This window comes from Spea bombifrons, chromosome 3 (assembly GCF_027358695.1).
Source record: "Spea bombifrons isolate aSpeBom1 chromosome 3, aSpeBom1.2.pri, whole genome shotgun sequence".
NCBI lineage: Eukaryota > Metazoa > Chordata > Amphibia > Anura > Pelobatidae > Spea > Spea bombifrons.
In genome coordinates, this window is record NC_071089.1 from 13,323,244 (window position 1) to 13,349,282 (window position 26,039).

The 26,039-nt window shown below is 39.2% G+C and overlaps 1 protein-coding gene across 2 annotated transcripts in view; it reads left to right on the top strand.

Annotated features, from left to right (window-relative positions):
* Positions 1–23,102, top strand: part of TTC7A (tetratricopeptide repeat domain 7A) — a 114,450-nt gene extending 91,348 nt beyond the window's left edge. The window contains exons 19-20 of one of the 2 annotated variants that reach the window (XM_053459271.1): positions 3,777–3,979; positions 22,818–23,102. In XM_053459271.1, the coding sequence (XP_053315246.1) occupies positions 3,777–3,979; positions 22,818–23,039 (425 nt within the window). In that variant the 3' untranslated portion in view covers positions 23,040–23,102. Of the gene's footprint in view, positions 1–3,776; positions 3,980–21,157; positions 21,826–22,817 lie in introns of those variants that run through there. The other variant, XM_053459272.1, reaches the window with a different exon arrangement.
* The last annotated feature ends 2,937 nt before the right edge of the window (positions 23,103–26,039 follow it).

Below are 26,039 nucleotides of genomic sequence, written 5' to 3' on the forward strand. Positions count from 1 at the left end.
GGTGTGGAAAGTACTTATCCCTCTTGGTGCCACGGGCTCATTAAACAAACCATTTCCGTTTAATGGACCTACTGGGAGGAATTCGCCACATAATGTTTAGGCTTTCAGTCCCGGCGTGTGATCTGATCAGCGAGGGCAGTGATATTGGGGCCGGTACACACATCTGGTAGCATTACATGGAAACGTTGACGGCAGATAAGAACCATCTAGTCTGCCCGTTGTTTCCTGATGTAAAATCTACAAACCTTAATGAGATTCAGGACAGCCATATGTCTATCCCATGCATGTCTAAATTCCCCCACTGTATTAACATCTACCACTTTAGCTGGATAGCTGTTCCACTTATCTACTACCCTCTCTCAGTAAAGTAACCACACCTGGCTTACTGACCATTCCTGTTCTATACATGCAGGGATATTAATTGAACACAACGTTTGTAGACGGACAGCAGAAGAGATCATATTGTGGTGGAAATGCTGCTTGCTTTACCTTTTTGTTTATCGTTGTTTAGATTTTAATATTTTATAAGTAATAATTGTTTAGCCCCCATATTGCTCCTATCTGGGCCTCATAGATGTGGAATTCAGTTATTATCATTATGCAGAATGGGACACAACACTCAGGGCCTTCACGTGATCATAAATCAGCACGATGGGACATGCAAGCCAACAACATCTAAAATCTGATGCCTAACCATGCTTTAAATTATCCAAAACAATACATTTTTCTACTTTTATTTTACACTTTGGACAGTTTTTGTGATAAATGCAGTTTCATGGTCCCATACTAGTACGCTACATTAAAGAAGAAATGTTGCAATCACAGCTTTTATTATATTTCATTAAAACGGCTTGTATGTTGCACGTTTATGTAATAAAATTGTTTTGAACATGTAACCTCATTGAAGCTGAGATTTGTTTATCCGAGCGGCAGAGCCGTCATCATCTAATCAATTTCCTGTGCTGAAGTTCTCTTCCTTCTCCTCATCCATCATTACAAAGGCTGCCTCAACAAATTAACAGGGCAGCGATAACCTAACGAGGTACAATAATCTGTCAAATCCAGAGAAAAGGAAGTTAAAATGTCTTCTTTTATGTATATATATATATATATATTGCTTATTGTAATCTGTAAACACAGTTATATGGATTTATTTAGTGCAGGGAACTGTAAAACATAGGATTTGGAAAAATGACAGATCAGCATTAATGAATACGGCTAGAAATGGGATTTGAGTTTATATGCCCTTATATGGAAATCAGAACACACACATTTGGGGAAGAGAACACGCAGAAATCTGCTACATCGGATCATTCAACCATCCCGACAGTCTCTACAAATGAACCTCACATTCTAGATCCTATTCGATATTCGGCAAAAGAAAAATATCTACCTCCGTTCCAAAATGATGTTTAGCCAGCAAAAAAGGGGTAGATTATCTGTTCATAGAATAGAATCATAGAAAGTGAAAGCTTTTTCCTTTTGGTTCTATCTATATAGCTTGATGATGTTATATACAGCAACTCACTGGATTTTAGCTCAAGTTCTAATATCATCAGGTAATGATGCTGTGATCCCATGACCACAGAATCTCCTATTTTAGTTATTTAAATATAGTCCCAAGAAAATACAGTTTTCTTGGTACTATAGCTCACTCGGATCTCCAGGCTTTTTTTTTTTCCTGTTGAGTCTGCTTTACTTGGTATGGTTTCAAATCAAGTCTTTTTGTATACACTTTTCACTGAAGCATACTTTTTAAATGTGATTGTACAATTTGTCATTTCAATAACTCCAAATGTTAAGGGACAACTGTATTGTCAAAAAAAAACAGCGCATGCGTGTACCTAGAGACAGCGACTCGCATCTTCGCTCCGATCCAACAGATAATTTATCCAATATAGATGAGCCCAGCATGCTATATGGGAAGTGTGGGGGCTGAAAAACATATCCCATATCCTTTCATTAACGTTTTACGACAATTATCTTCCTATTTTAAGAACTTATTAAGCAATAATAATAAAAAAATGTCACTACTGTTATTTAAAGACCAAGATGAACAGAAATGCATTGGTCAATTAGCAATAATGTTGCCACATTAAGTATGAGGTTGCTAAGTTGAGCAATCATTTTCTCTTCATGTGGTTTTCACTGATGAAGATTGACAGGATTCTGCCTGTATGAAGCCCCCCAAAAACTAGGAAAGGACCCTACAAACAGATTGAAAATAAATGTAAAAATAGTCCTTGCAGTGCTGGCACCTTTGTAAAATGGATTGATATAGCGCCATGATGTCCTGCCGCACTGAACAATGGGTTAACAGGGCATAAGTTATGGATTACATACCAATTTGGACTCACATAAATAAATTAATGAAGTACATTCATTTACTTCTACATTCGTGTTATTTATTATTGTTGTTCTCAGAATTTATTTATATACTCTAACTACGCTATTCTGTGTTGTATTGCAATGCAGGCACATGTAAAAAGTCATGTGGCAGTGAAGGGGGTCAAAGTGTATTAAGACTTCTTTGCGCGTGTGTTTACTTTTTAGAGTACACTTATTGTGTTATTATTTATTAGACTTGTGCATTCGTTAACGTATAAACTTTATTTAGACGCAAATTGCCTGTTTCGTGCATCCGTCCGAATCAACAACGAAACTAACGAAAACGAATCGCAAATGTGACAAAAATTTGTTTAGATTCCTTAGATTCGTTGCCACGTGTAGCCGCCATTACAAGCCATTTTGGGCAGTTCTATACTGTTTTGGGTAGTGGCTACTGTAGTGTATTACATGGAGTGCAGCAGACATTGTTTCCCCTGTTCCTGAGTAGAGATTAGTTGATGAAAACAGTTCCCATTTATTCTACCAGCCAAACCTGTAATTTGTGGACAAGTCTATCTTTCTATCATATTATCTATTATTCTTCATTGATAAAAAAAATATTGGTGACAAAACCGGATATTAAAATATATAATATTGGGGAAATTCAGTCTTTTTTTTTCTCTATAATGAAAGGTGAGTCCAGAAGGTGTCAGGGACCTCCCCCTTTTGAGAATGCCCCCTGAACGTGGTTCTGAATCAAAAAGACCTCCGAATTTTGTTTGAAAGGAACAGCCAGGCAACGAAATTCATTGCACGAAAACAAATGCAGCAAAAACAAAATGAAAATTTTGTCCGACTCGAATTTGCTCTATGTGCACAGCATTTTACACAGCGCTCCTTACGGTAGATACATTTAAATGGGATGCCAAAACTAGAATTGACAGATTAGGATGAATGGTTGCATTAGGGAAACAAAGCCCTGTTGGCAAGTTTAGAATCTAGAGTTACAGACATGTCTACAAAATTCTAGAACTGTTTTCTACATTGCCTAGAAAAATCTGGCCAAAATATATATAAATAATAAATTGAATTAATTAAATAAAAAAAAATATTTTGTTTGAACCCCATTGCATCACTTAGGTGGATTGATTTGCATCAACTTTCATTCCAGCATTCTTCTTTAGTGGTCGTTGTATAGTTTCTATGCTGTTTTTAAAGGATTAATATTTGAGACACGCTGAAAGTCCTTACAATGAAATGCCACTGCCCTTTTGGGCACTGCGTATATATACCTGCTCAGAAGGATAGCTGTGCTGGTGATGGCATGCATATGTCTTCAATGTCCGTTTGCCCCTCAACCTGTGTTGGGGAAACGGCCAGTTGTTAGAAATACCAAACAATAAAAAAAAAATGTTATTTATTGTCCCTTTTTTGTTATTTTTACTTAGCTGAGCTCTTCATGGAACAGCACCATTCGAAAGAAGCAGGCTTTTGTATCCAGGAGGCAGCCAGCATTTTCCCCACATCACATACTGTGCTGTACATGCGTGGGAAGCTCGCGGAGATGAAAGGCTGTTTGGAGGAGGCTAAGCAATTGTATGATGAAGCACTAACAGTCAATCCAGATGGAGTGAAAATTATGCACAGCCTGGTAAGTTTATTGGTTCTCAGCTCCGCTCTTTTAGCGGGTGTTTTCACATTGCAGCTGGGGCTGCTATTGTTGCACTGATTCTATGGTAATATTAAGTCATTATTTTTAGAACATGCATTCAACGTTTTACATTTGTACCATAGGTAAAAGACGTGAATTCCCTCAGTAGGTCAATGCAACATGAATCACCTTGGGTACACTTCCCCGGTTTCTTTCTGTGTTTATGGAGCATAAGGTGGTAACAGTGAAGGTTCATCGGGATTGGATTCTAAATTAAGTTACTGGTGGGTGGCAAGCGAATTCTTACCAAGCCCTATAGGAAAAGAGATTTTCTTTAGCCACGTATCTCCCACCGCCGGCGAGCTTTCAGTAGTAACATATGGGAATTACAGGAACAGAGAACTAGAATAGCTTGAGAGATCAATAATACTCACTTATACCGGGGCGCGCCTCTCAGATATATTTACATGGACGTATACAGATGCACAGAACTACAGATACACCGTATAGCTCCTTATTTTCCGTTGATTTTTGCATATTGGTCACTTACATTTGTATGTGAATAAGTGTCAGGATTTGCATTTTGTTGAAGTAGGAGTTGCGTTTGGAGCATCGGTTAAATTAAGTCAGATATGCGCATCAAAGCCTCTGGGTCATTATTCCCAGGACAAATATATATTCCATATGTTACTGATCAGCACATATGCTGCTCTCTGATGTATGTGAAACGTATAAACGCACAAAAAGGCAATCAGTTACTTAAGTAATACACCCCATGTACTGCAGGGGGCAGTATGCGGGATATACCAGTCAAAAACATTCTACATGTATAAGTGTTATGAAAAATGGCGGTGTGGTCACTCTCATGAGCAGTGATCTACCCACAGAGGATATGTATCCTGTACTAGAAAGCTTCTCGCCATTGATTTTTATGTATTTATGACCGTTCAGACTTTATGATTTCTCTTTATTTAGTACGGGCCTCACACTGACGCCTGTGCTGAGGAAAATCTGCCATTAGTCCAAAGACCAAAGAACCCCTGCACAGGGAGGCCCGGTGTGTAACATCACATCGGGAAGAGGGAGGCTGAGTGAGTAGGGATATGTAAGGGTTAGCATATAGTGAGTGTTGATGTGTTAGTATGAGGGAGGCTGAGTCAGTAGTGAAAAGTGGGGATAAGGGAGGCTCAGTGAGTAATGATAGGTGGGGCTGAGGGAGGCTCAGTGAGTAGTGACATGTGGGTATAAGGAGGGCTCAGTGAGTAGTGACTTGTGGGTATGGGGGAGGCTGAGTGAGTAGGGATATGTAAGTATGAGTGTTGATGTGTTAGTATGAGGTAGGCTGAGTCAGTAGTGACATGTTGGTATAAGGGAGGCTCAGTGAATAATGACATGTGGGTATGAGGGAGGCTCAGTCAGTAGTGACGTCTGGGTATGAGGGAGTTACATGTGGGTGTAGAAAAGCTTATATTTGTTACAGTGGGTATGAAAGAGGCTCAGTGAGTAGTGACATGTCCGTTTGAGGGAGTTTTGGTGAGTAGTGACATGTCCGTTTGAGGGAGTTTTGGTGAGTAGTGACATGTCCGTTTGAGGGAGTTTTGGTGAGTAGTGACATGTCCGTTTGAGGGAGTTTTGGTGAGTAGTGATTATGCCCACAAAAGGTCCCATGTATCCTTCAGACGGTCCCACACGCAATAAGGTTTGATGTATTTCTCTTCCATCCCTGACAGAAGGAATGATTTAGTTAATCATAAAACACAATTAAGCTCAGCACTTGCCTGTGTACTTCAGATGCAATTAGAAGAAGAGGCCCTTAGGTCTGTCACTCAACTTCTATGAAATGTAAGAATTTACAAGTGATTGTAACAAGCATCTCGGCCGTATCATAACCCTGTCATCACGTTCCCCCGCGCAGTCTACAGCATAATAGATTCCAAACCCTTTCATTTTGGACGTTACAGGAAGTGACAAAGTACGTCAAAGAGTAGAATTTTAAACGTTAACTAAATTACAGTGACAGAGACTTTTCATGTGGACAAAATTGTACTTTGGTTTAACCGTCATTGTTCCAAACGTTTTGTACAGCATTAACTCGGAATCCGGTGCTGGAGCCGCATTGCTGGCACTTTGTCACATGAGGAAAGCACAGTTTTTTCTTGATAAGTTGTAAAATATTCACTATACTGTTATGATTTACGGTCCGTTTAACGTAACTAAGAAGTTGCATATTCGTTTATCACCTTTATCACCAGTTCTTGTGACCTGCTTTACATAGCAAATTGATTTCACCATAACTACTTTGCAGTATTTTGTTTCTTTTTTTTCCGAAATTGATGTGGCACCTGTAGTTTATCTTAAATTACTTTCATGATAATTGTGTAATTGATAGCCGATACCATAAAAAATTCATGTAGGGAAACATTTCAAATCAAACGAGATCCGAGACCATACGGTTAACTAATCTGTGATCAGAAAATAAGTCAACCGTCGTATGCCCGCAATTGTGTGGGATAATTAATGTTACGGAATACAGATTGGTACGAAAGCCAGATTAATACCTTTTGTGTCATCAAGTCATTGGGGTTTTGGATAACCACTTAAACCTATTATTATGTGTCCATGCCTATTAACTGAATTGTTAACGGGCTAACATGTTTCAGTATCAAAGGGCATGACACCGGCGCTTAGAGGAAGCTTTGTTATATAAATGCTCAGGTATTTAATGTGATAACCTTCTGAGAAGTATGAAGTATAAATATATTTATATACTATATGGACAAAAGTATTGGGACACTTCACCATTACACCAACAGGCACTTTTATGACATAAATACATAGACATTAATATGTAGTTGGTCCCCCCCTTTGCAGCAATAACAGCTTCCACTCTTCTGGGAAGGCTTTCCACGAGATTTCTGAGTGTTTTGTGGGAATTTTGTCTGTCTTTCTGGTTACCCTGCTGTACTGTGTTGGGTTTATGAATGTAATAGTTCATGATAACCTGTGCATCATAAATGATTTTTTGTGTGAATTCCCAGTCTCCACTTCCCATTGTACAGGTGGTACAAACATGCCCTATTCAATAAATGATACAACAATTTTTCAATTAACATATAATTGTAGCGTGTTGTTCCGTGACGTGAATTCATAAGCACAACACGCATTGCTTGGAATTGGCTGGAGCTACAGGAGAGAGAAATGGCACAAGCTTTTGTTGAATAATTCCCATGATCAGCTAAGCATGTTTCTCAAGCCTTAGCTTGCTCCAGTTTAAGGCGTGAATATCCCTTATCCTAAATCATCCAAAATCCATTTCTTTTCTTCAGATAAGGGATACTCATGACTGGGGGGCAGGAAAGAGGTCTGACCTCTCCTGTAGTCAGTAGATTCTCTCCCCACCTTCTTTTCAGTTTCACATTGCTGTCCGCTCTGTTGTTCAGGCTACTCGTGGTCCAAGAGCACTTCCATGTGCGTTGTGCAGCCCTTCCCAGGGCACCTCTTCTCCCTTCTCAGGACCGAAAGTGTTCTAGGAAAGCCTGAACAACAGACAAGAAGAGCTTTGTGTCCACCAGCCTGAGCAACGGAGCAGACACAGGTGAGAAGACAGATCCATTATCTGAAATGATCCCTTATCCAAAATACCTCTGGTCCCAAGCATTTCAGGTAAAGGATACTCAACCTGTATAGTTACAATAAGTGGAATTTTCACATTGGATAAAATTCCACGACGTTTGTGTGTTACATGTGGATTGATCATATGTTATTATGCAGAAGTCAGTTTATGAAACCATTCTACAGATCTATCTTTTCTTGGCAGAGAGAAATCAACCCAAACCCCCTCGCTTTTCATTTGCCCTTGTGCTTCTACTTAAATGTATACGCTTCGAGGGCCTTTGGCTTTGTCATGGAAAAATAGGCATATTGTGCTGCCATCATCCAGAATATACTCTTTAGAATATCACTCATTTGTTGCGTCAAGCATACTTTATTGATATGAACTGTAGTCCCAACGCAGCTGGAGGCTTATGTTCTCCCCTGCCCTGGCTTTTGACGTCAGGGGATGTTTAAGCTTTAGCTAAGACGGCTGTATTCAGATTTTATTGTATTTGTCGGAGAAAGAGATTGCACGATGAGGTGAGAAAAGGTGCTTGGACTGAAAATTGAATTGAACGACATAAAACATGTCAGAGTTTATATTGTTAATGGCTTATTTGCATAGAATATCTGTGACTCCTTTTACGAATCCGTCACATCACCGAGGTGGTAATGTCGTTTGATTACCCACTGAGCACATTTTTAAATGAATTACTTCTATGAATTTGTAATGTAAGGAAGTTTTACTTTACTGAGCGGGTGGTAGATAAACGGAGCAGACTACCAGCAGAAGTGGTTGAGGCTAATACCGTGATGGAATTATGGATGGAAGGACTAATTAAGATCTGAGTCTTAATGGGCAGACTACATGGGCCAAACGATTCTGCCCTTTTTTGATGACATAAATGATTTTTATTTTTTATTATTGAGATAAAAGATAAACCAATGAATCTTTTTTTTTATGAATAGAACTTTAATTCAGAGAAATGTTTTATCATAAATATGTACAATTGTGGTCCTCCCTGTTTTTCTTTGTAACTATTTCTCCATATACCATATGCTCAGGCCTCCACCTCCATAGCATTGCACCAACAGGGTTGAAGGGGTTCTGGAACAGGTACAACTTGGCTGATTGGTCGCTAGTGGAGGCTAACCCCAATATGACTAAAGATGGTCCTGTCCCTAACCATGCATCTAACTACACGTCCTAAAAAAACTGCAATGAAATGTTGGGTGGCATGCCCTGTTGTGTCATCTTTAAAAGGGCACCAAGTCTGACTCGCTTCCCTGCTTCCCAGCAGCTCTTCCGCGTGAAAAGCTGCTTGCGTAATTACCTGCTATTCATAGTACAAGGGAAGATAAGGCAGACTTTTTTTCTTAGATCATTGTATCTTTAAGTGTCTCGGTAAATTTTCATGTGAAGCGTCGATTAAAAATATGTGTGGGAGCAAATAAACCAGGAAAAATAGCGTCTGGAAGAGAAGAAGAGGAAAAGAAAAACCATCAACTTCATAAATTTTGACTAAAAGCTGTTAGTCGCATAATCAAATTCTGTTACTTCTGTGTGTCTGCTACTTTTCTTCTGCCTGACAGACCCATAAAAAGAAGATATATGGGCTGTTAAACCGCATATTTTATTCTTCCTAAGCGGTGATCTCTGCAGTTTAAATGTTTACTCAAATACTTGGCTTTATTTGTAAAAGCTCTCCCAACAGCTGCTGTTAGAGCCTGTTAGGCCCAGCCAGAGAAAAAAAACTGTGGAAAACGTAGAACGAAATCTTTGGAGGAAAAGCAATTACTTTGTATCGTGTTGTTTGTGAGCAAAAACACTGCTCGTCCACCGTAACGAAGATACAGCCGACTAGTGAGAGAACTCTTATTGGCTACGGGGCCACCATAACTGCAGCCAATAAGAAACCTCCTTCAGATCTAGAAAGGACATCACTGGAGAGAAGATGGGAGTTCTAGAATGGTCTCAGATATAAAAGATAAAAATAATAGAATGCCCGGGAGCTTTTTCATTTTCCATAGAACTTAAATGGACATTAAATAATGTTAAGCAGACCCGTGTGTTGGTATATAAAAGAACAATAGGATCAGCTGACGTTTTAATGCATGTTTGACATCATTAAATATTTCCTGTGATATATAAATATAATCAGAGATGGAGAATTCTATTATCTTGACATCATTTGTCGGCTGTTGAGGAGTATATTCCCTACACTGCAGTTTGTTTAATCATTTATAAAAAACTTAAAATGCAAATTGATATTGACAAGATATCTGCCTTTTCTGATATTTTTGCCCTTGAGAATGTTAAACACGTCAGATTAAAATTCAATGAAACCATTAATGGCTTAAATTAATAGTATTTGTCTATGACATCATTCCTGGAAGTCATCAGTTGCCTGTGGGTCCTCAACCAATATAAAATGGAACTGAAAAGAATGCCCCGTGGTGGGTTCTTACAATGCCCCGTATATATTGTACCTTTCTGTGTAAGTAAAACAGTTCATGTGTTATCCCTCCATGCATATCCTTATTCCTCCCCCCAACGTTGGTGAATACCGTTCCTGCTTTTGTCCATCTAGTATCCCTTTTGTAATGACTGTGTGTATGGTTGAACAGGTTTTGTGAGATATAAACCTGGTACACTGTAAAAATAATGTTCATATTTCCTGGTGATTTTCATACTCGGTGTGTATTTGAGTACATGGATTTTCTCTTATTAACAGCTTGTCCAATGTCACTACAAGGCGAGTTAAATGTTCTTGTTTAAATGCAAATTCCCAATCCAGTATTTGTTTGTATGTAAAATATTATGTGTCTAGCTTTGACAGGCATCTTCCTTTTCATATATGTTTTTCTTCTTTTTACTCTGATTGCATATGCAGTGCTTTGTTTGTTGACAAGGATTCCTCTGCAGAGTCAGATGGCATCACATAAATTTGTTTATTTCATCGACATGTTTTTGCAGAGGGCTCGTTTATTAAGGAGGTTCATAGAACGAGATGCAGTCATCCCAGGTATATATATGTCACAAGTGGCAGATAGTGGCAGAAAATGTGATTATTGTTCCTTGTAATGAATTGAACAATGGGTACCCTCATCAAGACCGTGATAGACAGTAGAAGATGGGTGCCATAGGGGAGAAAGCAGTCTCTGTTAGACATTATCTCCCATAATTGTCATCCAACACCAGCTCAGTGATATCATAAAGCAACACCTCTACTAAAAACACACAGCCTCTAAATTATAGTATTTCTTTTGTAAAGAACACATTACTTGAGGACCAGGAACTAAGAAGAAACTGACTCCATTGCTTGACTTGGTGAAGCGAATACTGTAGATGGTTACACGTCAAATATTCATGGATGACCATAGCCATTAGACTGTTGTGGCTTTGGGACTCCATCATGTTCAGCCTTTTATTGTTGTTATTGTCATTTAGCTATATTTTGGCAAATTGAAAATGCGTGAGGGCAAACACATTAACAAGGTACAGAGGGTTCTGCTCCCAGGTTTGCATTCTAGAGCTTCTGGTAGGTGTAGATGGGAAGAATATATGTATTCGGAGTACTCCACATCTCAAAAGTAAACAATTGACACATAAGTTGTTTATCAATGATTCACTGCATGGAACAAGTACCGTATGTACAAAGAATATCCCAAACTGATTCTGGTACAATTTCTTTTAGTGTCAATTTCTCACTTGTTTATAGTAGTGTGTACCATAATATTTGGTTGTAACAGTTTTTTGGGGGTTATTTCTGTTATTTTGCTAGTTTTTGTGCCAATGGATGACTATATTTCAGGGAGTCGGTCTATGTGTTTTTTAGATTGGAAAAGATAAATTATCTAAAGGATGTTTTTTAAGGATCATCTGTCCCTGTTGATTTAAACACATATGTCATTAAAAATTAGTATTCTATCACCAGAAAATGTATGTTTTAACTACCCCCTTTTCAATTAAATTTCACATAAAATGATGCTGGACAGGTATATCTATACAATCCGTTGTTTTGTTTGTAGTAGGTATTTGTCTAACTTTTTCTTTAGTCCATTATTTACAAAGAGATCAAGTGCATATGGAAAAATAGACCAGCAAGCTTAACATTGTTAGAAGGGATATGTATGAATAATACACGGTATTACCTCATGTTGTAATATGGAAATACAAATGATTAGCACAAATCAACACATTTCATACAGAATAGCTCATAACCCATGTCCTGAGTTTCTTTGAGCCGTAAATATAATGTTGTATACGGTGATGTAGATGAGCTTTGAAGAAAACAGACATTTTAGTAAATTTTGCTCTTATTACCATTTTATGAAGACTGTTTTGATGTGCAATGTTCATTGGAAATGACTTGAACCGTGATAGAAGTCAGATGAGGCTATAGGTGGGTCATGATCTGATGTTTATCTATAAGGGTGGTGTATTTACCTCTGGTTTTAGTGTTTTTTTTATTTGGTTTTCAATGATGCTCAAGTAAACCCTGAAAGCCAAGTTTACATATTTATTGAAGAGCAGAATTTTGAATTAAAATAGTGCACCCAGTAGAATGGAGTCACTCCAACCGCTGAGGATAAGGTGAGTATTTCTGTCTGCTCCAAATACCGTTCACACACTAGTAAACCGCGTAATATCCGTTATTACAGAGCGTAAGGGTTCAGATCCATATCTAACCTGATTTTATTCAGCATTTATTTAGATATTGTCTAGTGCCGCTGTCATAAGTTCATATATAGAAGTCATCTAAGGAGAGAAATTGTAGAAGAGTTGTCACTTTGCAATGGCCAACCACAGTGAGCTTCTCCAGCAAAACCTTCATATTGCAAAGGCACTGGGGTTTATTCACTAAATGAGGAAAATTTGGCAAAAGAATTGGAATTTTAACTCTTTTTACAGCAGAAGTTCACCCTCCAAATTGTGAGCTGTTTCCTAGCTTCATATAATTAAATATCACATGTACATCTTCCTCAAAGGGTTAAAATCATGCAGGTGAATATATATGACAGTTCTCATAGAAAATACACGCGCCTCGGCTTTATATTATGCATCTGTTTTGTATAAAGACCCCAGCGTGTTCTGTTTGCGATGGGCACTTTTCGGCTGTTCTATAAACACAAACCCCCGGCTTTTATGAGGCCAGCACAATAGCTCCTAATTGTGTTTCATTGTTGAGCTCTATTAGTTTTATGTACAAGGAATTGTGTTTCTGGCTGTAATGGATTAATGCAAGCAAACAAATTACGTAGAATTTGTATTGCTCGTTCCAATAGGGCTTTTTCTTTTGATAAAGTAAAATCCTGCCGTTCCGTCAGAATACTTAAAAAAGTAGCTAAGTGGATATGTTTTTGTGCTACGCCAGAGTATAGTTACACATATTGTGTGCCCATCGTATGATTACATCGCAGAGATACAGCATGAGATTCTAAAGGAGGAGAAACCCTTAGTGAATTGGCAGCAGCAGAGCTGAAGGAACGGAGAGTATTTCATGTGCAAAGCCTTCTCTCTTGATAATAGCGGCTTGTAGCGGGGGCATGCTCCTCTCTGGATGCAGTACACACTCTCCGTGCTTGATAAGCGCCATCACCGCCCTGTCAGAAACGCTCGATAAGCAGGGCAGAGCAAAATCCCTATCTGAATTATAATTGACAATGCCTTTTCACGGCCGATTACCATAACTGAACTGAATTTTATTAAAAGAAAGGTTATGTGTAAAAAAAAAGGGGGCAGTTATGCCCAGAAACGCACTACAGGGCACGAGAGGACACGGTAAGGAGTACTTTTTTAACATAACATAGAAATTATATTGAAAATATGTCAGGGTTGTTCTTTTAAAGGGAAAGGCTATATATTTTCTTTTCTGCTTGGTTACCTTACACTTTTAAGGCTGAGTTGGAGTTCAATATTGTTAATTATGCTATGGGCATCACACCGACTCTCCGACCACATCACACTGTGGATTAAGTGTTGGTTATCATGGAGCTTTGCCCTGTCTACAGAGTGGAACACATGAGCATTGCATTTGTTGCATTTGGGACAGCTATGCCTGATCACCGCGATCAGGAAAGCGAATTGATCTAGTGGTTGCCTCCTGGCTTCTGCACACGTGTGTGAAGTGTCAAACCGACAGATTAGGGCCCAGGTGTTCTTCACAAACGTGTCCACGCCTGCTGCATGTTTGTTTTACTCCTCCAAGGGAGAACTCTACCCGTCAAATAATAAAAGGGGGTTAAGAAAGAGGAAGGGAGGGGAGGAGAGCGTGTATGGATATAGGGGACAAGAACAGGAACTAAGAAGAAGGGAAGAGAAGAGGTGGTAAAATGAAAGGAGGGGTGGTGCCAAGGTAGATGGTAGGGAGCTGGGACAGAGGGAGAACTGCTAGGTGAACCTGTTAGGGGCAAATACTAAGCAGTAAAGATGGCGCTGGCCTGTGTTCAAGTGCTCAACGCATTCGTACCTAGTCCACGTGTACAGCATAGTGGAAATTCATTCCCTTTGGTTCTATACGCTGCATTATACAATCACTGCACTGTCAGCTGCTATGCCTAAAGGCACTACTACGGCACACCTGTTTCTTTCTCCATAGGATAATGAGATCTTTTTGTAGACATATCAAATAAAAGTGCACCATATGAAGGTTGCTTGACTAGCAATTTAAAATTGAAGTAGTTTGCGAGTGATAAGTTCATCTGCCTTCTGTGGATTTATTTCATCTCTCAGACACATTCGAGTTCCAGTAGCTGTCTAATTGGAAAAACTGAAATAGTTTTCATTATAAAATATCCCTCAAGGGGCAGATTTATGGTGCACTCTGCATTATGGAAGCTTTCACACACTGCGGTGATTGAGGATGGCCGTAGTCCTCTTGTGCATAAATACAGCACTCCTGTCTTACTGGAGGGTCCCTCCCTGTCTGCATCCTTGTCATACTGCAGTAGAAACATCCCTCCCTGTCTGAATCTCTCTCGCTCTGGACCTGCTTTTCTTTCTTTTTTTTTTATCTGTTCAACTAAAGAGTTGCTCACCGTGGATCTCATGCCTGAGTGTGTACCTGCCTTTTCAGCATTAGACACAGGGGACATTGTATACAGCAAAGACACCAGAGAAATATGTTTGCAAATAAACAAAGCCAAAGCGAGAGCGACTCTTTAAATGAGATAAAGTGTTTCATGTCTAAAACATAACAGTCTTCCATGAATAAACAGCTGAACTAGCGTGGATTCAGCTTCTTGTATGGTAAATGGACCAGCAATGCAGAATGGGTTGGATAGTCACCACTTGGTACGGTGGGATTGGCTAGAGGAGTTCCCCCCAGTGGAGGGTACCCTTGGTTGAGCTGCAACACCTTCTGTGAACTTGGCTGCACCAACTGCTCTCAATAATAGTCAAGGTGGAAGGACTAAACCAGGGTATTGCACCAGGAACTGAAGGAGCAAGAGTGACAGGCCAGGGTCAAATACTGAATCAGATATACCAGAAACCATGGGAAGTCCAAAAAGCAAATTAATGAACAATCAGAGTTAGGACCAGAGAATCAGACTCTCAAAGGCTCTATCACGGGTGAGGGTCCACATTCAAACAAGGGTTTAAATAACCCTTCAAGCCTAAGCACACCTCTAGGAGGCTGGTTGAATTAATTTGTCAGGTTAGCAGAATGCGCCGTTAAGGGTTGTGCCCGTCCGCACATTGAACCGGCTGCAGTAGTCTGGCTGGTGTCTGCTGTATTGTGCATGGCAGGGCTCCAGGAAAGCATTGCCGTGATGCACAACAGTATGGAAGCTACTTTGGGGGACTGCAGGGGGCCCGATCAGCTATTGCTGTGTGCTGGTGGGAAGTACATTCTTGGGAAGCAGATCAGGAACGGATAATATGGTAATCAAGTGCCCAAGAAAGGTGTGAAGCCACAGCAATTTATAAATAAAAAGCAAGGTACTAAAGAAGGGTGAAATTAAATACCTAATCAAGTCCAAGATTAGAGCAGGCAGCTGAGGCTCAAGACCCAGAGGGGTCAATAGTCTGGGGGGCAAACAAGTGGTAGTCAGGAGACTATAGTCAGGGAGTCAGGAGAAATAATTTTGGCATTGGCTCTCAGTACGTAGGAGTGTTAAATAGCCCTCCCTAGCTATTGGACACTTCTGAGAGGTGTGGCTATAGATGCATGGGCCCCTGGGTCATTGAGTCAACTTGGGGCCCTCCTTACATATATGACATGAATCATATGTGTGCAATGCACCTAACTTTTGGATGCCAAGCAGGACTTACCGTGGTCAACACATGGATGGATGACCACATGAGATCTGAGCAGGTAAGTGGCCAGGTGAATGACTCCACAATAGGTTGGGAGGTTTACGAAGCAAGTCAGACAATTAATAATGCTCACGTACCTTAGGTTATACTTACTTAATATATCTGATCAGATTAGCCTTTTTGTTTTGCCTGCTTTTTAAAGCAGTAAAGTAAAAGAACTGAGAGAACCAAGCTGTGGTTAAGGAAACAGCTGATTTAATTGACAATGATGTGTTTGTCTAAGTCTGTAGTTCCTATTGACATATGCCTGGTTATGTAATCTGCTGATGGTTCTACTTTGTGAAACAAACTTTGATGTTGCCTCCTTCTGTCAGTTACGATAATTACCAGATACCAGGCTTATCCTTCCAACAAGCCATACAGGGAATTATCCCCAGACCCAGTGCTCTTCGCAGGACCACGCCTTGGAAAAATATTTTCAATGAAACCTGTGATAACACAGAAACCATTGATACATTGTAATTATCAATACAAAAGGCTCTTGGGTCATGCATGGTCAGCCACATTGAGACACTTAATAGAAGTCCCACTGCCAAGACTGTCCCCACCATATTGGGAGAGCGTTCCTTGCTAAGTTAAAGGTCCTGCTTCCTTTAAACACATAATAGGGAAATGCTTGGTTTGCAATATTACTATTGCTCATTAATGTGATTTTTGCTGGGAATACTTATTGGTCATGTAACATAGAAAGAGGCTATTCCCTTAAACATTAAGGGTATAGAATAAAATGACAGATCTGCTCAGGTTTAACAAATCGTAGAGCATAATCAATATGTAGTCCTGTGGAGCAGAAAGGAATCTGAAGGTGGAAAATTGTTTAAATTAGACACTATATTCACAAATAAGGGCTGAGATACAGTAGCATATCTATAGGGGAGAGTGGTGAGGCTACCTGGGCACGCAAAGCAGGGGGTATGGGCACAGTGCCAGCGCCAGACTGGTGCCTGTCTTCAGGTCTGTGCTGGGGCAGGTGCGAGGGATGATCACAACCTACCTCTGACCGGCCCAATATTAAGGGAGCGCACGGTCTGTCACTTCAGACCTTGGTTTCTGTGCTCCCTAAACGCTATGCGAAGGGCAATTGATGCAGGGACAAATCCCAGCGCTCTGCATCAATTGCCGACACAAAGTGCTTAAGGAGCACCAAAGCAGAAGTCTGGAGTGACAGACCTTACACTCTCACAACAGGATGGAAGATGAAGAGGAGAAAGGGAGTAGGCGGAAGTGAGAAAAGGGGATTCATAAGAAAGTGTGGTAGATGATGGGTAGAAAGGGGTGAGTCAAGTGTGATCCAGAATGTATGTGTGTGTGGGCAGACGTGTATATGTGCAGTGTATATGTGTATGTATGGGCAGACATGTATAAGCTCATTGTATTTGTGTGTATATGTGTTGTGCATGGGCAGGCGTGCGTAAGGACAGTGCATAGGGGTGTATATGGGCAGTGTATGTGTGTGTAAATGAGCAGGTGTGTGTATGGGCATGAGGCTGTACCCTTACAACCAGATGAACGTGGGGAGGGGCGAGTAAATGTATTTTTCCCCAGGGGACGGTAACTCTGGTTACACCACTGCTGAGATATATAAGGGTGGGTGTTACATTTTCCAGGTAAAATTTCAAAATTTAGTGAGTAGCCCAATGTGAATCAGCACATGGGTTAATAACTCTGACACCCTGATTGATAGGGAAAGGCATCTGAAATGACTACTGTTGGTAATATACCATTCTAATCAGACTGTATGTTTGGCCAAAGCCTTATTTAGGACCTTTTCTTTTATTAATGTGGCCGAGACTGTGTTCTGGCATTTTTAGAAAGCAACTGAAAGGTTTCATAATTATGCAAAGTATTATTTCATGCTGTTGGCTTTGTTGGCTCATGCGTATTTACATTGAGGACAATTCCAGGTATTATACAAAAAGTTAGCTAGATTTAGAACAGCTCATTTTATTGTCTGTCATCTTTTTTCTTTATTAAAAATGTCCTTCCAAGTGAGAAGAGCAAAAGAGAGAAGATATTAAGGTCACCAACAAGACAAGATCTAACGGCGTCTTCATCCATTAATGGTATTTTTAACCTTCCATCAATTATACTAGAGGATGATAGGAAAGCGTTTAAATGAATGTCTTTTAGTCTGAAATGTGGCCCTAATGGCATCCAGCTTTTTCTAAATTTCAGCGAGTGTATTCATAACTTCCAAACTAGATAAAAGCAGCTATGTTATTTTATTACATACAATGGATAATAAGCCCGCTGTTGGTTTTATTTTTTATTTCTAAGGAAATTGTACTTAAAACCATTTTTCTCTTCAGTGTGCTCGATGGGCAATTTTATTAATACTTATTATACTGCACTGAATAATGATTATAATCAATTATTCGAAGGAAACCTCTCATTATATATAATCGTGTAGGGTAGAGAGCTAAGCATGAAACATTCTGTCAATGAGGTTATGTTTTAAATATAGCAGGCTCTGGTAGTGTGCTTCGCTCGGTAGATACACGTAGGGGATAGGTCTTCTCTCGAGCACCCTGTAGAATGATCACAACCAAAAATTCAGAAAATACATAGTGAAAAGAGGGGTGTATGGGGTGTGCAGCAGGATTTGGGGGGACAGGGAGACAGACAGAGGGACAAAACAAGAAGGGGAAGCTGAATGGGCAAGTGTGGCAGACTTTGAGGTCAGGACAGTAGAAAAGAATGACTGGAGACAGGAGAAGAAAAAAACACATAACAGGAACATTACCCGGGGGTTCGGATCACAAAGATGTCTGCAGCAGGCACGAACAGTCCTTTATTTAACTTTTTTGTTCCTGTCTGTTACCTGAACCTGCGCCGCCCAGGTTGATAGAACATTCTAAGACTATGTGTATATTGTATGTACCGGTGGTGTATGTTCTCTGTCTCAGGTAGAGCTTAGCATTTTAAAATATATATATGTACATATATATAGGCAAAGGGCCCTGCTTTATAGCATTAAGAAAAATAATATATAATAAGGAGCCACATAAAGAAGCCACAAACCTGTCATGCAATAGGGTCTATTTCAAATATCATTGCTCACTCCTTTGGCATGTAAAGTGTTAAATCTCCCCCCCACCCCAGTACCTGGGGATCTAAAAAAGGATCTAATTTATTTTTGCTGCGATGTTGGTATCATCTTACCTTGGAGAGTAGAGGTAATCCATTATAAATGGTTCAGATGTACTCTGAAAACCACCAAGTGTGACCTACAGGGATCTTGTGCTTGGGATATCCATAGGTCATACAGTCAAACACATGGAGCACATATGCACTTTAATGTAACTTTTAGGGCTGTAGAACACCTCGATACGTTTATGCACAGCACTCTGACTTCCTAGAAGAGTGTGACATCAGAAAAGAGGACATGGATGAAACCTGATCCAAAATATGAGCCCCTAGCGAGCTTTCTTAACGGACGCGTATAGTGTATATACACATATAGTATATATACACATATAGTATATATAGCATGTGAACGGGAACCTCTTTCTCCAATTACAACTGCCTTAGTTAAATTAGGGGAAAAATGCATTCCTATTGCATTCCTATTAAGAGAAACATGATATGTGAAAATAGAATAGAGGCCTGCAAAAATATGGGTAGTGGAAAGAACTGCGATACAAAGAGATTATGAGATAGGCGTTGCAGATATGCCAAACTCAGAACCAAAAGTTAAATCCATAAGAAAGTGTGAGAGAGCTTGTGCTTTACATTGAGAATCTTTAACCTCGCCTACTTGAAGCCTAGGAGCTTGTATGTATCATCTGCTTAAAGTGTAACCTTGTTTTTTCATTTTAAAAAGTCAACAATAAGGGTATTTTAATATTAATGAACAAGTGCTATGTCATATACATACCTTAAACACTCTGGGATTTCATCCTGAGTCTCCTAGTAAAGAGCTGCTTCTCCAGGCCTCCAGGTCACTTTCCTCTTTTTCTGAGCGGAGGGAGATCTCCAGGGTAGCCTCCACTGAGAAGTTTCCAGGGATGGTTATATAGTATGGAGCATTGCTTTTATGAACGGTAAATGAGGTAAAGACTACTAATTGCGTGATATGCAAACCATATGAGCTATAGAAGCCGATTACAATACAGAGAACATAATCAATTAATAGATGTAATACATTGATCCTAGTGATCAATATGCATGCAACTAACCAGATGCGTTACAATTATTCTATCCACTGCTTCATCAGACTGCTCTTCTAATCACCAAAGGGATATGTGGTTCAGCGCACAGAAATTAAAAGCAGTGATGTAGAAGAAATACTGTTAAGGAAGATGTAATTACACGTGGTCCTGTCATGTAAACCGAGGACTGCTGACAGATGGCAGAGTGTAAAAGTCACATTAGTATGTCAGAGATAAATAGAGCTTACAACAGGAGTGGCTTCACCGGGAACAAGGAAGCACATCACTCATGCAAACTACGAGCCACCAAGGGCTAAAGGTTTATTGGAAAGGCTGCAGTAATATTGTGAACACCATTTTCATGTAACAATAAATGCACTTAATTCTTATGCAATAAAGTATGAAGCAATAAGAACACCTGGTGGGAGAGGTTGCCCATATTCATAAATACAGGGGGAGGTTTTTCTACGAATCTCCTATAAGATGTGTTTGGTGGGAAAATAAGCTATAAGTACCCCCTCCTCTATCAGTTTTGAAATAAGATTTGAAATATTCTCTAGTTAATTAATCTTAAAGTTTTCATGTTTTAACCCCCCATGATGGTGGTGGTGGTGGGGTTTGGGAGATAAATTCTACTATTAAAGGCTTAAATAATGGTACCCCATCATATAGGGGAGACATCTTGATAAACCTAGATTTAAATACCCAGACAATTAGGGAATCCAACCAAGCTATAAGGAAGAATTCCCTACTGACTCCTATGAAACCATAATAAGGAACTCTAGAATTGCCTTGGAGGTTCCAGGTCTGATAACCAGTTGCGGTTCCTCAGGGCCAGCCTTTTGAACAGTGAGTGGTGTTATTGGTGTTATTAGATCTGTCACCCTTCACCTGGTTTCACCCGCTCACCACATCTTCTCCTTTCCAATTTTTGCCATCAATATTTTATTTAGGGTCTACATGTGAGTTCAAGGTAATTTTCAGTGAGATACTCGAGTCTTCATGGTAACCACAGAAGATCCTTCATCAACTTTCTGTTTAGTGAATACTAAATATAGTTTGGAGATACATTTCAGTCTTATTAGTGTCAATATTTTGTTACCGTTTTAGACTCTGTTCCATTGCATAATAAAAGAAAAGAAATGCCGCTGTCCTGTTGTGTCAGGCCTCCTCTGCAATCACTCAAAAACATGCATCACGGCTACCGCAGGCTACATAACCAGATCACTGCTGGAGTCTGCTACAGAGAAGTACAGAACAGTCGGATCCGGCATAATTATGCCAAACACACTTCCCTAATGTTAATAAAAGTCTGATTTGTCCAGTGTCACCAATGATTATCAGTTAAGTAATACAATTGTCTCGATTTGGAAGAGCTAAATGAATTCCGTTCAAAAAGTAATGTACCCCTAAAAAGGGATGGTTAAATTCAGCATGCGCTCCATTAAAGGCATAGTGATGTAATCTTCTGCTACAGGGAATATAAAGAGGTGTTTTAGTTATATATAGCTGTAGTAACCATAAATGGCCAGAAAATCTGTGCGTAAAGATTCTGGCCTAGAATTACATTTTATGGAACATATGAAATGTAACTCGTCTTAATCATTGATAAGATGAAATATGGTTGAGGCAAATACAAGGAAATATACAGGGGATGGGCATTAAACCAGTATGACCATAAGACAAGGCCAAGGACTAAGTGAGGTTTGAGATCATACCGCAAATAGAAGAAATATTGCCAAATTAATAATACCGTAATTTAAAAAAACAAAAAAGACTGTTCATGAAATAAAATGAAAAGAGGATATTTTAGCAAAATTACTGCATCTAGCGATTCGGTTTTAATTGGGTTATATTATCTTCTATGATGGACTAACACAGAGGTTGCAGACAGACGTGAACATTTATCAAGATGACGTACTTTGCTGCTAAGGCAGGAGGAAAACAGGTCAGAAAGCAGGATAAGAAGAATGGCAGAACAATTTCAGAGTCATGTTAAACCCGAGAGCTAATTGCAAGAGGCAGCAAGTTTGTAGCGCAGCAGCAGATATATGGAGCTAATTAACTTTGCTAAGAGACAGATCCATAGACAGACAGGATCCCTTCATTACTGAATAGCCCTGGCAGCAGAGTTACAACACGCAGGGGATAAGGGCAGACGGTTTAAGTCGCTGGTAACTTGACTCATGAACAGAATGAACCTCGGAGTGTTGAGTTAACCTGTTCATATTATCATTTATTTATACAGCGTTGGCCTTTTCAGTAGCCGTGTACCGTTCGGGAGTAATACATGATATTAAGACAAAATGCTAAAGGTTGAAGGTACTGTTTTATTCCCTGCTTGTGAGTGTTTACAATATAGTATTTGGTTTGAAGTCCCAAATGATTCAGAATTTCAATGTTTGCATCTCATTAATCCTTAATAAAGCGGGAATAGACTACTTAAAAAAATTTCTTTAAAATAAATGTTTTTGTCATTTTGTATTGTAAAAATGTATTTACCCATTTCTGATTGTTCTTGCTGCTATTTTTTTGTCCTCAAAGCCGAATTTCCCATTAGCTTTGACCTCCTGTAATGCCTGCAACTCCTTGAACTAGACAAGAATCTGATTGTTCATGAGATTTTTATGGGGTAGCCAAGAACCAGCATCGTTATGGGACATTTTCAATTAGCGTGCCATATTTTGATCTGTATTAAAAATGAAGTTCTGAACGTCTTGCTCTTGATAATCGCCTGTGGTATTGACAACGCCTCTGGCTCTTCTTGCAGGGGTTAATCCTGAAGAGACTTGGACGCCAGAGTTTGGCAGAGAAGGTTTTGCGCGACGCCGTACAGATTCAGAGCACCTCTCACGAAGCCTGGAATGGACTGGGAGAAGTTTTACAAGCTCAGGAAAAGCACGAGGCTGCTGTAGAGTGTTTCATAACAGCATTAGACTTGGAATCTAGTAGTCCAATTGTCCCCTTCACGGTTATACCACGAGAACTTTAAAGCTCTATTAGGGAAGCATTAATTCTACTCATACCAAAGAGTTACATTCATACTTTTCACATTTCATCATTAACTGTAGTCACTCTAGTTCCTATGGGGAACTCCAACTATGTAAATAAGTCCATTCGGAATTTAAACGCAATCATACTGCCTGTGATAGTTAAGGATTTGGTGTTTGTGGTTTAATTGTGGTTTGAACCATTTTTATATTCAATTTGTCCTCAAAAGTGTGTTTAAAATAGTATTCTGTTTCAAAAATTACTTGGAATTAAGCTGAGAACAAAATGTATTATTAGGTAAACAGGGTCATTTCTCAGCATAAGCAATACTTTATGGTATGCACCCTTGTTAGACACACCAAGTAGTCATTATATATATATATATATATATATATATATATATATACATATACATATATATATATATACACACATATACACTTGAGTGTGCCTTTGCATTAATATGCAGTTGATATTTAAACCACATATGTATTGTAAGCTCTTTTTGTTGCACTTGAGTTATATCATTCCAAACTAAAGGTACAATAATTAAGTTATAATTAATTAATGCATAGTAACAGGCAAAATAGTGTGGGCTAATCTACCTGGGAGTCATCTAGATCAGCCCTGGTGTCACTGGGTATGGCTGCCTTTGGTTTCACTGCTTCTTCTCCCGTGAGGTAGGAGACCTCCAGGTCAATAAGACAGTAAGTGACAAAATATTTCTACTCAGTTGTCTATGAAAATGATTATTTTCTATCTATCTATGCAAATGATTTTGTTTGGTTTTGTTATATGTCATCACTGTTGATGTGATGATAGGGCCCAGACCATCTACTTATGAATATGAATCTGTGTTCTTCAGGCCCAGTCAAATAATAACACAAATGCTTGTGTAATCCTGGCCTGTGGGGCAACCCCAGCCATGTGGCCCAGTAATATAGTCTAGAACACAGAAGACAACATGCTCAATGCGTATTGCCCAACACTGTTCAACCCAGTTCCACCAAATATGAGTACACGGAAAGCTCCTAGAAATAGCTCAGGAGGCATTCAGACATATAATGCCCAAGATCCGTATTACTAGAAACGCGTGTGGAATTGTAAGCGCAACACGCAACAAAAGAACAATAACATTTTTGTAGTTGACCAGAATCTAAGCAAGCCAGGAGCAATTATCCCTTGTAACTCTTGCCAGCTCTCCCCTGTATGCTTAGTCTGAAAGTATATGATGTGATAGGAAATAAATTATCAGGTGAGCTAATTTAAAGCTTTTGACTTATCGGCCAGGCTGTACTATGTTAATTTAAGGACATTCTAATTATATGCTCAATAAATCAAATAAATTAATTTAAGACTGTGCAAGAACACATTCCTACAGTTTCCTGGATTTTTTGCCGGTACTAGTTCTTTATATCTATAACACCCAAATTGTGTAACTCATGACAAATAATAAAAAGTATGAGTGACATCCTTAGAAAATACCTGCAGCATCCCACCCTCCTCCTCCTGATGGAGCTGTGTGATATTTCAAGGAGAAGATACAGTCGCAGTGGGTGCCTGTGAACAGTATTTCACAATTTGTTTGTTTCTCGGAGGCAGGGCCATCATTAGGGATATTGGCATAAAAGCCACCCCTGGCATCAGAGCGGTTTGTGCCCCGCACTAATGCCACTTATCACCAGAGGAACACGCAAGTGCCCTCTTTGGGCAGCTGCGCTCTGCTGAAACCCAGTACTGAGGCATTTATTGAAATCTATTTTCCATCCTGTGACTCCAAATTTAAAGAATCTAATCCCAGCTACGCACTGATATTATGAGACATGCTCAATCTCTGGTATTCTCACAACTAGCTGTCCGGACGGGCAATTTCAGAATTAATCACCACTCTCTACAGTTAGAAGGCACCAAATATTGATGGATTAAGGCAGACCAGTGACATAGGAATTATACATTCAATGCGGAACATGATTCCAGGAACAAACCTTATATTGCGGTCTGACTTGAAAAATGTGCGAAACAAAATGAGTCTTTATTATTTAATATGGCCTAAAACGCAGAGATATCCCATTTTGCATTAAGAGGTTTTTAGAACTTTAGAATATAGAACTTTCCGGACTATTTATTATTTATTGTAATCTTTGAATCTTAGAATTCTACGTCTTATTTGTCATTTCTACTTATTGCACTAAAGCCTGCTCTTGGCAGTAAGAATAGATATAGCTGATCATTCAGATAATAGTTTAAAGAACAAACTTAAGGGAATCGCAGGACAGACACATATGTTTCAGTCCAAATGTATTGTTGAATTGTATTGCTGGTGTTTTGGTTGCTAAAGAAACATACGTATTTTTTTCTATTTTTTTGTTCTATTTTGATCACGTAGCACCCTGTGCTGTCTAAAAATAATTTTCCATCTTAGCATAGTTCTGTTAAATGTTACCTAAAACAGATGGTTACTATACCTTAACTGCGAGGCTTACGCTGCTTTTAAACCTAAAATGTGCCTGTGATGGGTTAACACATACAAGATAGAAGGTATGTTGGCAAAGACAGAAAAAAGTTGTTAATCTTTGTCATAATTATTATGTCTGACTTTTTATATCTGTTTAAATGTGTTAGTAATAAAAGAGTTAGTTACTGTACAGGCTACATGTTTAAAGTATGTCTGAGACCGGGACTGGAGCAGAATGGACCACGTCCGTATAAGTCAGCATTTATTTTTGTACTTATAGAATAGCCTCAGGGTGTATAGATTTTATGACAACCAGGTTTTGTGGTTTAAATTGATTTTTCTCTGCCCTATTTTGAAAAAATAAAGTCCAGAATTGTTCACGAGCCATTTTGTGATTCAACTTATTTATTGTTAAACATGAGCGGCACGTTCAACAATGTGGGTCAACAATCAATAACAAGTCCCGTTCTTTTTTGAGCAGTTATATATGACATTTGGTCTAAACATGAGCTTGACTGCAATAGTCAAGTTGGGAATGAACCCAAA